General features: G+C 41.8%; 1 protein-coding gene across 1 annotated transcript in view; it reads right to left on the bottom strand.

Moving 5' to 3' along the window:
- Positions 1-16,634, bottom strand: part of stk32a (serine/threonine kinase 32A) — a 60,035-nt gene that overhangs the window by 27,223 nt on the left and 16,178 nt on the right. Inside the window, exons 6-7 of the mRNA XM_079487502.1 lie at positions 3,853-3,890; positions 2,665-2,754 (exon numbers count right to left, since the gene is read on the bottom strand). Of these exons, the coding sequence (XP_079343628.1) occupies positions 2,665-2,754; positions 3,853-3,890 (128 nt within the window). The remainder of the gene's footprint in view (positions 1-2,664; positions 2,755-3,852; positions 3,891-16,634) is intronic.

Below are 16,634 nucleotides of genomic sequence, written 5' to 3'. Positions count from 1 at the left end.
TGTCACTCAGGCATGCCGCGATGCGAGCAGAGACCGTCGGAATGTCCGGTTGAAATGACAAGTAGAGTTGTGTGTCGTCCGCATAGAAGTGATAGGAGAAGCCATGCTTCTGAATGATCGAGACGAGTGATGTCATGTAAATGGAGAAGAGTAGCGGTCCAAGCACTGAGCCCTGTGGCACCCCTGTGTTGAGCTGTTGGGACGCGGAGACCTCATCTCTCCAGGGTACTCTAAATGACCTACCCGAGAGGTAGGACTCAAACCATTGCAACGCCATTCCAGAACGATGCAAAATCAGCAGCTGTTAACTCCGATGAAGGTGCGGGAGCAGGCGGACAGAGGAGAGCAGAGAAGGTTTTGAAGAGCATTCGAGAGTCCGGAGAGTTGCTGATCCTCGAGTGGTAGTAATCTGTTTTTGCGGAGGTGACATCTACAGAGAAAGAAGAGAGAAGAGATTGGTAGAGAGGTCGGCAGGGTCTTTTGACTTGCGCCATTTTCTCTCAGCTGACCGGAGGCTGGCGCGATGCTCACGCAGTACATCCGTGTAATAAAGTTCGTTATAAGGGAAGGAAAGAGGCGGGAACCGGCGAACATTACAACAATAAAACTTTAATTAAATAAACAATAAACACTGAAGTAACCGGCAGCCACCTCACTGTAGACTGCCGGCCATAAAACATACATAAACTAAACATATGTCCGGGCCCGGTCCTCTCTTGTCAACAGTCCTGCCGATCGTCCTTTTAAGCTCCCAATCTCCTCCGTGATAAGATGCGGGACCGGTGCGCGCACAGCTGCTTGCACTGATCACTCACGCCACCGGCCCCGCGTCACGGCTCTCGTCCCGCCTTCCTCACCACAATCCATTAACCAGGGAGCCGACGGGGATGTACGGGCTGGTCCAGATGCAAGAGGGCATAGGTTGTCCAAGCAGGATGAAAGCGTGGAACACAGAGTGTCTGTGGCATTGTCTGTATTCAAAAGAGAGAGCTCATCAGAGGGGGGGAGTGCAGAGAAGACAGCAGAGGAAAAACAGGAGGGAGGGGGAGACCGCAGGTTGCGCCGAAAGGTGACCATCGGTAAGACATCTGCAATATCCGGAGCAGTGAGATCGAGGTTGATGAAGAAGTGATCAGACGTGTGCAGCGGGGTGACCTGAGAGTGATGAGTGGAGCAGTACCTTGTGAAGATCAGATCTAGATGGTTTCCAGACTTGTGGGTTGCTGATGTGGAAACCCTTTCTTGGAGGAGGAATGATGCGGTAAGGTTGACAAAGTCAGCAGCCTGTGGCTTTCCAATGTGGATGTTGAAGTCACCTAGTACCACCAGGGGAGTACAATCCTCAGGGAAGGATGAAAGAAGCACATCCAGCTCCTCCAAGAAATGTCCAAGCTGACCTGGGGGACGATATATAACTACAAAATGACTTTTAACAGGGTGGGTGATAGTAACAGCATGAAACTCGAAGGAGCCGTTGTCACACATGGGTGATAGCTGATTGAATTTCCAGTCTTTGGGGATGAGTAGACCGGTGCCTCCACCCCTTCCTGTGATGCGAGGGCTGTGTGAGAAAGTGGGGTTATGGGAGAGGGCAGCGGGTGTGGCAGAGTCCTCTGGTAGACTAGAAATGCACAGACGATTGTTATCATTATGGGAAATAGGGGAATTTGAAAATAAAAAACAACGTGGTGAACAAATGTGGAGGACGCCACTCCTCTTGATATGTATTTTCTGGCTGAATTAAGCAGGTCGTCTAATTTAGCATTTTCTCCGCTATGGTGGGGCAGGGTGTTGGATCCAAGTTGGCCGATGGGCATAGCCGCCTGTTAAACAGGTATGACCAGAATCTGAGATCAGACAGGAATCCTTCGTCTAGTAGAAGTGCTTGTAGCAAGATTAAACATTCCATGAATTATCAGATTATTAGAAGTTTATCACTTGGGAGAGAATCTTGCATGTCTTTGCCATTGGCTTCGCTGGGTTACATCCACATTACCGGGAGAGCTACCCAGAGTATTGTGAGCCAGTAGGACCAGATTTTCTCTGGAGAGTTCTGGGTTTAAGGGGATTCCAGCGGCCTCGAGAGTAGTGGCGATGTTCTCCGGAGACCGCTGAGCCCCTGGAGGGACGCAGTACTGGATCCGAATACTACGCCTTTTGGTAAGAGGAGACGGAGGGATGAAAGTGTCTTTGGAGTCTGTGTAGTCGCAGATGGCGTAATCCTTCTGTGAAATTTTGGTTTGCTGCTGTTCGCTCGCAGTTGAAAATCAGCAGCTTCTGAAATATCAGCGAACGCAAATAAAGGGCGAGTGGCAATCTTATATACTCCAAGTATTAGCTGGTGATTGGTTCAATGATGATTGGTTAGGTCTATATGTTGTAAGTGAAGTGAGATTGAGTCTTCCCGGCAGAATTTGCGCTGGAGCTTACATGTCTATCACTTATGTAACTGTACTTGAACGCTGGCCTATGCATTGAAATACATACTGTATTTCTGAGAACCAGGTTGCAAAAATATGATGTTGATTTAAGTCTGAATTTGATATACTCTGTACCTTTGTGGTAAATGTTTTATGAAGAGAGTACAGTAATTTGTTTATCACGACTGCTGAAGGTTTTATGAGGTGTGAAATTTTCTCTTTCCAGAAGAACAAAGCCTCTCACCCATGTACGGTTTTGTCCCTGCAATAGATGTGGCTTTTAAGTCATCCTTCACGATAGCAGCTATATTAAAATCTGTCAGGTGAGCATGACCTGCACAAAAAATAAATATAACAGAGCTTATGAGATTCAGTGAAATTACGTTTTCTGAAATAAATGTTTGAATGAGATGTGAAATTGTGCTCTAATGGACACTCTCCTGACATGAAGCATCTCACACTACAGTTCACTAATACTGATACTGATGAGAAAGTGTTTAGTAAGATTAGAGTGCTGTGTATAGAGACATTTACTAAACACCAAAAACAAATATTTGTCACATGTCTTCCTCTTGCATTGTGCACTATGCATTGTGGGAAATATTAGCTGGTGATATCGAGTTATAAAGCACCAGTGTACATATTGCAGTGATGTTAAAGTGATAGTTCACCCAAAAAAGTGTATATCTGAGATTCATGTGTGTTTGTGTGTATGTGCGTGCGTGCGAAGGTGTTAGTGTTTTGACTCTTTGGGATCAAAACTATCTGCACATTCATATTCATTCGCCTATCATCATATTAATGAGAAACGATGCGGTTTGTTAGTTTGCTATTTCACCTTCACAGCAGCTGTTAGCAAAATCCATGTGAGTGACAGAGCACAAGTGTGCTTAGTATTAATATAATAAATATTGCTGTAGTTTATATAAATCATGCTGATGTAAGACCTCTTAATGTGAAGCTGAATCTGATCAGACATTAGTACAGCAACACTGATTTTACAATCAAACTACGGACTAGAAAACTGTAATAAATATTAGTAATACAGTTTGTAATTTGCTGATGTCAAATTGATGTGTGTCTAGAAGCATTAGGAATTTGTGTGATTCTGTTATTTATAACAACACTCAACCATTCCATGAAATTAAGGGCAAAACAGATACTGACATAGTTTGAGTTTTTCCTCACACAAATAACATTTCATTTCTTCACAAGAAATGATTGTTTTGTGTACGGTGAACTAAGATGCACAAAAGTATGATGAATTCACCTCAATTATGGCATGACATTAGGATGACTGTATAAATCTGTCAGAATTTAACTGAATGAAGCCTATATTACGAACACTTGCATTTTATTTTAGTTCTGATCAGCAGACATTATTCCTGCAGCTCATATGTGACTGATAACGCAAGAGATGAATGTGACTTACCGTGTTCATCCAGTAAAATGTTGTCTGGTTTAATATCTCTGTGAACACATAAACACACACAATGACTTTCTCTATAGAGTGTGAACACAAGCATATACAGTACAGTCATACAAGTCTGTAATAAAAGCCTGTGATGTTCATGTAGCTCATGGATACATTTCTCAGGGAAAACACATACAGCACTGATGAAATAGTGTATATTGAAGGTCACTTGGTATAACAGTGTCTGCCAGATGGATTCAGGTAAAATATGTCACATGACAGATGGACAGGAGAGGTTTAATCTGAGTGGCCATACAAAGACATAGTTTTACAGCTCAGAATAGAAAAACAAGCAGTGTACAGGGAGTTTATTAGATGTTCTATCTCAATCCAAACACGACGGTGGCCACCACAGTACAAAAAAAGTCATCGGCTGAGACATCCAGTTGATGCAGGGAAGAAGAGATCATGCAGGCATTAGAAAGACTGTAGAAAGAGTGATGTCTTATTTCTTACATAAAATAAAAGATCTGTGGATTTTAAGGATAAAAAGAAGGATAAAAGTCAGGCAAGAGCTAGGGTAGGACCTGCGTTAGTATTATAAAGAGCTGTTAGGACCAGCGGTACTGAGCCTTTAAGCGGAGATACTCATAGATGTCTATGGAGATTCTTTCCAGCAGAGAGACGTTAGGACCAGCAGTACTGAGCCTTTAAGCGGAGATACTCATAGATGTCTATGGAGATACTTTCCAGCAGAGAGACGTTAGGACCCGCGGTACTGAGCCTTTAAGCGGAGATACTCATAGATGTCTATGGAGATACTTTCCAGCAGAGAGACGTTAGGACCCGCGGTACTGAGCCTTTAAGCGGAGATACTCATAGATGTCTATGGAGATACTTTCCAGCAGAGAGACGTTAGGACCAGCGGTACTGAGCCTTTAAGTGGAGATACTCATAGATGTCTATGGAGATACTTTCCAGCAGAGAGACGTTAGGACCCGCGGCACTGAGCCTTTAAGCGGAGATACTCATAGATGTCTATGGAGATTCTTTCCAGCAGAGAGACGTTAGGACCAGCGGTACTGAGCCTTTAAGCAGAGATACTCATAGATGTCTATGGAGATTCTTTCCAGCAGAGAGACGTTAGGACCAGCGGTACTGAGCCTTTAAGTGGAGATACTCATAGATGTCTATGGAGATTCTTTCCAGCAGAGAGACGTTAGGACCAGCGGTACTGAGCCTTTAAGCGGAGATACTCATAGATGTCTATGGAGATACTTTCCAGCAGAGAGACGTTAGGACCAGCAGTACTGAGCCTTTAAGCGGAGATACTCATAGATGTCTATGGAGATACTTTCCAGCAGAGAGACGTTAGGACCAGCAGTACTGAGCCTTTAAGCGGAGATACTCATAGATGTCTATGGAGATTCTTTCCAGCAGAGAGACGTTAGGACCAGCAGTACTGAGCCTTTAAGCGGAGATACTCATAGATGTCTATGGAGATTCTTTCCAGCAGAGAGACGTTAGGACCAGCGGTACTGAGCCTTTAAGTGGAGATACTCATAGATGTCTATGGAGATTCTTTCCAGCAGAGAGACGTTAGGACCAGCGGTACTGAGCCTTTAAGCGGAGATACTCATAGATGTCTATGGAGATACTTTCCAGCAGAGAGACGTTAGGACCAGCGGTACTGAGCCTTTAAGCGGAGATACTCATAGATGTCTAAGGAGATACTTTCCAGCAGAGAGACGTTAGGACCAGCGGTACTGAGCCTTTAAGCGGAGATACTCATAGATGTCTATGGAGATACTTTCCAGCAGAGAGACGTTAGGACCAGCGGTACTGAGCCTTTAAGCGGAGATACTCATAGATGTCTATGGAGATACTTTCCAGCAGAGAGACGTTAGGACCCGCGGTACTGAGCCTTTAAGCGGAGATACTCATAGATGTCTATGGAGATACTTTCCAGCAGAGAGACGTTAGGACCAGCGGTACTGAGCCTTTAAGCGGAGATACTCATAGATGTCTATGGAGATACTTTCCAGCAGAGAGACGTTAGGACCCGCGGTACTGAGCCTTTAAGCGGAGATACTCATAGATGTCTATGGAGATACTTTCCAGCAGAGAGACGTTAGGACCAGCGGTACTGAGCCTTTAAGCGGAGATACTCATAGATGTCTATGGAGATACTTTCCAGCAGAGAGACGTTAGGACCCGCGGTACTGAGCCTTTAAGCGGAGATACTCATAGATGTCTATGGAGATACTTTCCAGCAGAGAGACGTTAGGACCCGCGGTACTGAGCCTTTAAGCGGAGATACTCATAGATGTCTATGGAGATACTTTCCAGCAGAGAGACGTTAGGACCAGCGGTACTGAGCCTTTAAGTGGAGATACTCATAGATGTCTATGGAGATACTTTCCAGCAGAGAGACGTTAGGACCCGCGGTACTGAGCCTTTAAGCGGAGATACTCATAGATTTCTATGGAGATACTTTCCAGCAGAGAGACGTTAGGACCCGCGGTACTGAGCCTTTAAGTGGAGATACTCATAGATGTCTATGGAGATACTTTCCAGCAGAGAGACTTTAGGACCAGCGGTACTGAGCCTTTAAGTGGAGATACTCATAGATATCTATGGAGATTCTTTCCAGCTGAGAGACGTTGGAGAGTAAGATCGTTTAAGAATCACCCCCGAGGAGGTTACCTTGATTCGGATCAGTATGAGTAACATTGATTTTTATTTTTGTTAGAACCAAGATTCCATGTTGTTGTTCTACTAAAGCTGTGTGACGGAGCAGTTTTGAGCGTCATTGCTTCTTGTGTATAGTTGTGTCGTCTTTGCTTATTTTATTCATTTGTATTATTATTTACTTGGTCTAACACTGTGTCTACAGCGGACGCGACTGGCACGACGTGATATGAAAATCAGCTCGTTCTTAATGGGTTTGTCACATCGTGCTGCAACAAGTGAGGACAAAATTTTAAATTATAATGGGTTCTAATGTGTTTCTAATTTCACAAGTTCACACTTACATACACTCACCTAAAGGATTATTAGGAACACCTGTTCAATTTCTCATTAATGCAATTATCTAATCAACCGATCACATAGCAGTTGCTTCAATGCATTTAGGGGTGTGGTCCTGGTCAAGACAATCTCCTGAACTCCAAACTGAATGTCAGAATGGGAAAGAAAGGTGTTTAAGCAGTTTTGAGCGTGGCATGGTTGTTGGTGCCAAACAGGCCGGTCTGAGTATTTCGCACAACCTTGAGGCGGATGGGCTACAACAGCAGAAGACCCCACCGGGTACCACTCATCTCCACTACAAATAGGAAAAAGAGGCTACAATTTGCACAAGCTCACCAAAATATGACAGTTGAATACTGGAAAAATGTTGCCTGATCTGATGAGTCTCGATTTCTGTTGAGACATTCAGATGGTAGAGTCAGAATTTGGCGTAAACAGAATGAGAACATGGATCCATCATGCCTTGTTACCACTGTGCAGGCTGGTGGTGGTGTAATGGTGTGAGGGATGTTTTCTTGGCACACTTTAGGTCCCTTAGTGCCAATTGGGCATCGTTTAAATGCCACGGCCTACCTGAGCATTGTTTCTGACCATGTCCATCGCTTTATGACCACCATGTTCCCATCCTCAGATGGTTACTTCCAGCAGGATAATGCACCATGTCACAAAGCTCGAATAATTTCAAATTGGTTTCTTGAACATGACAATGAGTTCACTGTACTAAAATGGCCCCCACAGTCACCAGATCTCAACCCAATAGAGCATCTTTGGGATGTGGTGGAACGGGAGCTTCGTGCAAATCTCCATCAACTGCAAGAGGCTATCCTATCAATATGGGCAAACATTTCTAAAGAATGCTTTCAGCACCTTGTTGAATCAATGCCACGTAGAATAAAGGCAGTTCTGAAGGCGAAAGGGGGTCAAACATAATAGTTCAATAGGGGTTCCTGAGTGTATAATGACTAGGAAGGGTTATTGGCCCGAACCCAGAGCACCCTCCGGTTTCAAGAGTAAGAAGTGAGATATGCGGAGGAGGGGGTGGTGGAGGGATGCTAGAATGCTGTCGAAGGACAGAGGAAAGTGACGTGGATTTATACATAATTGGTTACTGGGTGTGCTCCTCTAGTGTTGATTGTGAAAAATATTTTGTCGTTTGATCGCGCTGGTCAGGTCCGGTGTAGACATGGTGAGAGCCATGATAATATGTATTGCACAGACTGTTCGAGGGTAGTGCTTGCTAACAGTTAAAAACATCGCTGTTAAAGGCGTCTGATCTGACAGCAAGATAGCAGTTAGGAGTAAGTTGGTAGACGTTTTTACCCCCTTTGAAAAGTCAGGACTACGTACCGCAGGGTAGCCAGAGAAGACACGCTTTGTAGAGTTGTTTGTCCGTTTAGATCTACTGTAAAAAAACATGGCGGCGCAACATGTATGTAGGCCCGCTCTGTATGTAGATGTTAAAAGCTTATGCTAAGGGTATACAAACATAACAGTTCATTACATAAGGTCTCTATACACCTCTGAAGAAATTTGATTTGATTTGATTTGATTCAATTTATTGTCATTACACACATACAAGTACAGTGCAACGAAATGTATTTTTAGAAGAAGATAAAGCATAACATGGGGAAGGTGAGGAGAAAAACATGTACACAATACACCATAGACAAGACTTGCAAGAGGGATAAGTAATCCAGTTCCGACAAGCAGCCATCTGATCCTGCCGCCATGGTGGCGCCGTATACAGACCCGCTTGTCAGGCTGGCGGGTCAAAGCCTTTTGTATATTATTTTGCATTTCTGTCTATAGAAAAAAACATTCCGCTTCTTGTGTCTAAGAATAAGTCTGACTTACTAAAGACAGAGAAAGAAAGATTGTTGCATAAAATAAGCTCATGGTTGTCTTTAGTACGACAGTCTAAACTGAAGAAAAAGTAAGACACTGAACAACTTAAAACAAAATATAATAATTTGTGTGCAAATTAGAGGAACTACAACGCTGCCAAATCATCTTAAATTAAACATTTTTGTGATTACAGTGCAAATAATCATAAAAACAAGGCTTGGACTACAGTAACTGACATTAATAGTGTAAATCGATCAGTTTCACAGACCATCAAAGACCATCAAAATCTCCAGCATTTGCATTAAAGACTTCCAGTCAGTTTTATTAGTCTTTGAAAGCTCTACCTTTTCTTTTTATCCATTTATTTAAATATTTGCTACTGTACCTATAGCACAATACAAAGTCAGGCCATATTTTAATCTTGAGCAGTTGACAGTTTCCATGACAACATCGTTCACCACATTAGCCAGGGGTCGCTCAGTCTTTATTTTTGTCTTAAACTAGACCCATCTAAGATTTTACGCAACTGATTAAGAAAGTAAACACCAGTCTTAACAGAGAAATGTCTGAATAACTTGTAAGTCTAGTCTAAAACTGTTTTATGCAACTGGGGCCTAATTCTGCTCATGAATGACATGATACAGACCACTTACCTTAGCAACAAGTGTCACGGCAACCTGCCTCCAACAGTGTCTTTCATCCAATAGACTAGGAGTGTAATGATTCTGTCATTTATCACAGACAATTCTGATTTAATGTGGCAGACTGAGAACATTTTCTAAATCTAAACCTGTGATCATCATTCTGTGACATCAGTCTTTCCTGTCTGTAATTCATTCTCTTGTTATGCTTGTTTACTGTAGTTTACAGTAATGAATCATCTTCTGAAGGTATTGTATTCATTTCTCTTTGAATGTGATGTCTGATTAAATGTGTGTGTGAGAAACCTCAGGGCTGCTGGAACAATACAATCCTGAGTGTTGTCGTGAATCATGTTAATGTTGTTTCATGTTCTTGTTCTCCTCAGCATGTAATCTTTTGAAAGCTGGGTTACTTTCAACTACAGGTTGAGTCAAAAAGAAAATGTTTATATTTGACCCAACACTGAAAACAATTCAGATGTGAAAGAAAGTCTGGCTCAGTATTTGATGTTAACTGTGTCCTACAGTGTGTCTGAAATGATTATAAGCCATTACACCGTGTCTACACAAGTTCAACAGTCGTCCTCATTCATGACTGCTTTTAGTGCAGGACAGACCAAAACATGAACTGATGTTTTAATCGACCCCTTAGAGGTTTAGAACGAGACTATCAAATTGTGATTTGTGAGGCTTCAGTCGATGGTTCTGACCTCCATCGTCAAATATGAAAGTGTCAGGAGTTAAGTCAACAGTCGGCTTTATGAATTATTACTTCTGTATGTTGAATCTGATTCAGCAGCATTACCTGTTCATGCAGGTGTATGAAAAGTGACCTCCCTGAGAGCAAACCGATCTCACCGGCCTTTTCTTTCGCTTGACTACTCCAACAAGCTATTAGCAGGATCTAATGACCTCATTACATCAGCCATCATGATGAGAGGTGTAAGTGAGCTCCTGTCCCGGTCATCTGATCTCTGCTGAGAAACAGAAGGACATCTGGAGCCTGACACACAATAAAGCCAACCGCTGATCCTGCAACTTTCTCAGGGATCTTGACATCTCTTCATTTTGACAACACTTACCCACATTTCCTTGGAACTTTGCGTCAACGTTTTAGTTTTCTTGAAGAACAAGTAGATGACTCTTCCTTTACATGGGAGTCTATTTCAAATGACATGTTCTCTGGATTAAGAGTGTCCCTCATCACAATGTCACCAGCATCCAACTCTGGGGGTGAAAGCTGTGTCCCTCCTGCTGTTTCATGACATCTTTAAAGTTGAAATGTGCCACTAGCTGCACCAAATGAAATCAAAAGCTTTTTTCCAGAAAGCTCTAACAACAACAAAAAATGTTGGCTTACTTCATTGCAGAATTGGGTCAAAAATGGACAAACCCAACCACTGGGTTAATTAATGGTTCATATTCAAACCAACAAACAGAACATCAGAATCAGAAGAGCTTTATTGGCAAGTGAAAATTTCTTTGGTGTTGGAAAAATTCAACACAATGACAATACAAATATAATTCAATTTATAGTCTAGAGTCAAGATTCTAAATATGCATATATAAAATAAAAGTATATTGTACAGAAAATGGGGGATAATAACCTATAAGAGACATTGTACAGGGTAGTATATAGTAGAATATACATAATAGCAGATTGTATGTACACATACACAGTAGAAGTGTGATATAATTAAATATTTAATGTGATATATATACGGTATAACATGTTACATAATTAAAATGTGATATACGTATTTCAAAGGAATAAAGGAAAACAAAGCACAAGCAGTGAGTTCTTCGTGGTATAGACTTCTGCTGGATTATAAAGGAAAAACATCAGATCATCAGATCCAGTCCATTCCAGCAGATGAAGTCTGTGTGGATATTCTTTTCAGTTTCAGTGAACACATGAAGGAACTGATGCCTCTGGACCCATCAGGAACATTATTTGAACTTAAAGAATTGAACAAAATGTATGGCAGGACTTCTTCTATTATGTAGAGGATACTATACAGCTAACAACCAGCATATTCCCATCAGCACTGTCTCTTTTATTACACAACTACTTTAACGCCATCAGTAAATGATTGGACACAAAATATTGATTCAAAATCTCATTTGTATCAAATAAAGACATTTGGTGAGGAAGCCCTGTTTCCAATCAAATCACGACTGACCAATCAGAATCAAGCATTCCAGAGTGTGATGCACTATATTATTTTGTTTGTAGTACTTTATTGTTCAGCCCAAGCTGAAAATTGATCTTTGGTCTCGCCATACAACACAGAACAATTGACAATACACAACATCCATAATAACAATATTAAATATTCACATTTCCTACCTCTTATTCAAGAGACTAATTGCATTTGGTACGAACGTTTGTTTATATATGGCTTTAATTGCTTTTGGTGTTCCGTAACGACGACGTGATGGTATTAATTCAAAAACATGATTCAAGGGGTGTGTTGTGTCTCCTGTTATGATCAAAGCTTTTTTCTGTACAGCAATTTGCTATAACTGAGCGACTGACTTTTGCTATTATCCTATAATTTTTCCTGCTACTCTTATAACTCGATATAATTTGACTTTATTCGCGGAAGTAACTCGTCCGAACCACACAGTTATATTATATCCTAAAACACTCTCAATTAGACCTGTATAAACTCTTTGTAGCACAGCTTTGCTCACATAAAATTCATTTAATTTCCTTAGCAAAAATAGCCTTTGATTTGCTTTCTTACAAATAAGAGCCACATTATCAGAGAAGTTCAATTTACAGTCAATCATGATTCCTAAATACTTAAAAGTTTTCACAACTTCAACAATTTGATCACATAACATTATTTTTGTCAGAGGCTCTGAGTGATTTAAAATCAACTCTTTTGTTTTACTTACATTTATCAATAAGGAACTTTCTTTACACCATTTTTCTAGTTTTAAAACCTGCTCCTCGTACTCAAAATGTACACGGCCTTTCCATAGAAGTGCTACAAGTGCCATATCATCTGCATATTTATATAGTTTGTAATTCTCATTCTGCACTCTTAAACTATTTGTATAAACAGAAAATAAAAGAGGTGACAGGACTCATCCTTGGGGTGCCCCCGTGTTTAGAGAAATTATATCTGATTTGAACCCCTGAGCACAAACTCGCTGTGGTCGATTTGTTAGAAAATTCTTTATCCAATTAACTATTCCCCCATTCACACCTAGAACCAGGAGACGTTCCAAAAGTAAATGTATCTGCATGGTATTAAAGGCAGAGGTATAATCAATAAAAAGAACACGCACATAAGCCTGTGCTTGTTGTAAATGACTAGCAATTGTATCGACCATAGTGAGCGTTGCGTCCTCTGTTCCTCTTTGTGATTTATATGCAAATTGCAGTACATCTAATTGTTCTGATATGTATGATTTTAGATGATGACTAACTACTCTTGCCATGCATTTAGCTAGTATTGAGGTTAACGCCACAGGACGAAAGTCCTCTACATTTTTTGCTCTCCCTTTTTTCGGAATAGGTCGTATAAAAGATAACTTCCATGTATTTGGTACAATCTGTAAGTCTAATAAAACCTGAAATAATTTTGTTAGGGGGTCAGTAAGTTAATTTACGCATATCTTTAAAACTCTGCCCTTAAGACCATCTGGACCCGGCGCTTTATAGGGCTTAATGCATTTAAGGGACCTTCTAATTTGGTCCCCTGTCAACCAAATGTGTCGCCCCACTGGGATCTTATCACTTATTTCTTCAATCCTTTCCCAATTGTCGGCTGCATCATACCTTCCATAAAACAAATTCAGATCATTGACCCATTTAAAAATATCCATCCCTATATTAATATAATTATTAACATTTCTTGAGTCACGCCCCATCATCTTATTCAAACCTTGCCAAGCACACCTTGCATCTTGATTCGCTAACTGATCCTCTACCTTGTTTAAAATCTATTTTAGCTTTCATTTAAGTGTCAATAACTGTTTCTTTACAAAATTTAATATAAGAGGTAATACAGTGATTAAGTTTGTGAGGGTCTCTACATGTATCAAAAAGACATCCCAGTTTGTAGTGCAAAAGCAGTCCTTTAACATGTCTTCTTTGTCCTTACTCCAGACCTGAATTCTCTTTTCCACTGGTTTATCCCTTCTTACAAGTTGTCTGTATTTTGGCAGGAGATGGATAACATTGTGAACCGATCTACCAATCGGTGATCGACATTCTGCCTTGTATGCATCATCAATGTTGCCATAACACAAATCCAGTGAGCGTGAGAAACGGATGGACAATCAATGTATTGTTGCAAGTGCGGAAGAGTCTCTATTAATGAAAGTGTATTAAAATCCCCTAGTATGAAGACTGGTTGGTCTGCCGACTTTGTCAGGATCCTATTAAAGCACACTGCAATATGTTCCACCACCTCTTTATTATTAGGACCTGGTACATATACTAGGAATATGGTTATTTGACCAAATTCCCGCGGCAGATAGGAGGGTCGAAAAGATACAGCCAAGTCTCATAGTCCGGGGTACAAGTCTGTTCAATTATAGTATACTGTGATGACCATTTCTTATCAACATACATGCAGAGTCCCCCACCAACAGATTTCCGCGATTTTACCATCTCTGTTGGCGTGTATAGTGGTAAATCCCTCGATGTCCACACTGTGGTCTTCCTTTAACCATGTTTCCGTGAAACAGATGAGATTACTGCTCCGAAATTCCTCCTCTTGTTTGACCCGAAGCACAACCTCATCCATTTTGTTGTTGAGAGATCTCACGTTAGACAGTGTGATCACTGGAAGGGGGTGACGGCTTCCTCGCCTCTGCAATCTGTTGCAAATTCCTCCTCTTGACCCTCGCTTCTTCATTCTTGATCTCCTTCGGTTGCGCAAGCATCCACTTATTGGAATCTTTAAATCGAAGGCGTGATTATCATATCGTAAAAATAGCAAGAAGTCTCTTGAATAAATCCGGCTCGGCACCGTAGAAGCCAGTAGATCTTCAACGGCTTCACCCGCCAACACCAATCCAACAAGAGCACATTCAAACTGCTCCCGTTTATTTTAAACGAATAAAATTAAATAACAGCTTAAATCCACCACGAACACCACAAGACAGCGAGACACAGGGTCAGCAAGGGCACTTCTCTTATTTATTTAAATTTCTTCCAAACAAAATGTGAAATATATTAAGACCACCACTTTAAATCCCTCACACTCACCCAATTGTTTGAAAGGCGATTTTCTCTCAAGGAAGAAAAAGGGCCTGGGCTCAAGCCCCTAAAGCCCCCCCTCAGCAAAAAACAATTGATTTTTTTAACAACTCAGCGTCTCACTCCCCACAGCTCTCATCTGTCTAATGTTGTGAGCATGGTCACTTGGGCAAGAGCACCAACCACAAGACGACTGTCACTATAAGTGGTGTCTCTTCTCGCCCTGCTGCGCATACCGCAACACAGTGTGCTCTGGTCTGTGGCGTGCTGTCCCCCTTCAGGTACTCCCCCTGGGAGGAAGTCCCATCCCTCTCCCTGTCATCTCCAGTATGAGCCCTGCGCCTCTTCTCGGACTTAACACAGAGCTCCCGTGCTCTTTGTCTGTGTTAGGGGACAGCAGGTAGGCGTAGTGACTCCCCTCCTTGGGTAGTCCTGTCTGATGCTTTCTCACTCTTGGTTCACCTGTCGGTGAACCTGTGACCTCCCCTCGGTGGACTCCACCGCTTCCGTGCACCCCTCGTTGGGGCCCCGCACTACTACTCCAATGAGTTCTCCCCACCGGTGAGACGTGTGTAGGTATTCCAAGTTTTATCTCCCTTTGGCAGAGGTGGTCTGCCTCGTTCTCAAGCACTTTCTGCTGCCATGTTGCATTTTTTGGTTCTGTTGCCATGGTGAATCATCCCATTGATCATGGCTGGTCTTAGTGGTGGCACAAGTGCTCAGCTCAAGGTAAGTCTGCCCAGAGTTGATAGAACTAACTCAAACCAGCTGTTCTGAAACCAAACACTCAAAGTTTCTCATCTCGGTGTAAATCACCTCAGAGTTCACCTTTTAACTCAGTGTTGGTTGATCCTCCTTATTGAAATGGGCCCCAGGTCTATAAGAACTTATACAGAGACACAGAGAGGCTTAACTGTGCTTGAAGAACTGATTGAATGCATTACATTCATACTGTCAGAGGCTATCAAAACATTCACACTTTGTCTGGATTCTGATTTAAACTTAATTTTCTTGGCAAGTGTGTTAATATTGCACTGTAGTGTTTTATATCATTTGTTTAACTCACACTTTCTCCAGGTTTCTCTCCCTCCCACAAAACGTGCTTCACCTCTCCCCTCTAATACAACACGGAATCAGGTTGTTGTATCACTTAACTTGCACTTCTTTCATATTAGTGTATTTTATTCATAGCATACATTGTTAATTATCACTGTCGTTGCTAACTTATCCTGATATCTCAATAACCGTCTCCTGGTTATTTACTTGAAAATCTTAAACCAAAACACTCAGCGCCGTTAGCATAGCACAAGCGTGCTAGCGGGCTTTCTGTTTACACTGCTAAATATCATCTCGCCTTCTAGCTGTCTTGTGTGCTAACGGTTTCTCTCTAAAGCGTATATACTAAGATTCATCGAGCAACCTTGGTAAGTTGGAATAACTCTTCAAACCCGGTGAGTTATGGCTTCTTCTCTTATTATTGTCACTTGCACCTCATGTCATATGTTTAGCTTAGCCTTCTCTGTCAGCAGCGAGGGTTTTACATGCGATAAATGCAGGGAAATAGCTAGGCTGACAGAGAAGATCATAGTATTAGAGTCTCGTATCCAATCTTTATCTGAGGATAGTAAGAATGTAAGGAGCTTAGAAAACACTTTGGATGCGAGCAATATTAGCGCGCACAGTTCGGTTCCGGTTGAACTACCCCCGCAGCTGGGAAGCTTTGTGACTGTGAGACGGTGTAGTCGCAGGTCAAAACACCACTCAACCGTTCCGACTACAGTCTTGATCAGGTTTGCCCCGCTCAGTGACGCACCGACTGAGAAACCTGCTGAAAGTGCCCTAGTTATAGGTGATTCTATTGTTCGGAACGTTAACATAGAGGCACCAGCCACCATAGTCAAATGTTTACCGGGAGCCAGAGCGCCTGACATCAAGTCAAATTTAAATGTGCTGGCTAAGGCTAATCGTAAATTCAGTAAGATTGTTATTCACGTCGGCACAAATGATGTTCGACTCCGTCAATCGGAGATCACTAGAGATAATATTAAAGAGGTGTGTGAGCT

Source organism: Barbatula barbatula (genome assembly GCF_947034865.1).
Source record: "Barbatula barbatula genome assembly, chromosome: 22".
NCBI lineage: Eukaryota > Metazoa > Chordata > Actinopteri > Cypriniformes > Nemacheilidae > Barbatula > Barbatula barbatula.
Note: the sequence above shows the minus strand (reverse complement) of the source record. Positions and strands in the feature narration are given on the sequence as shown.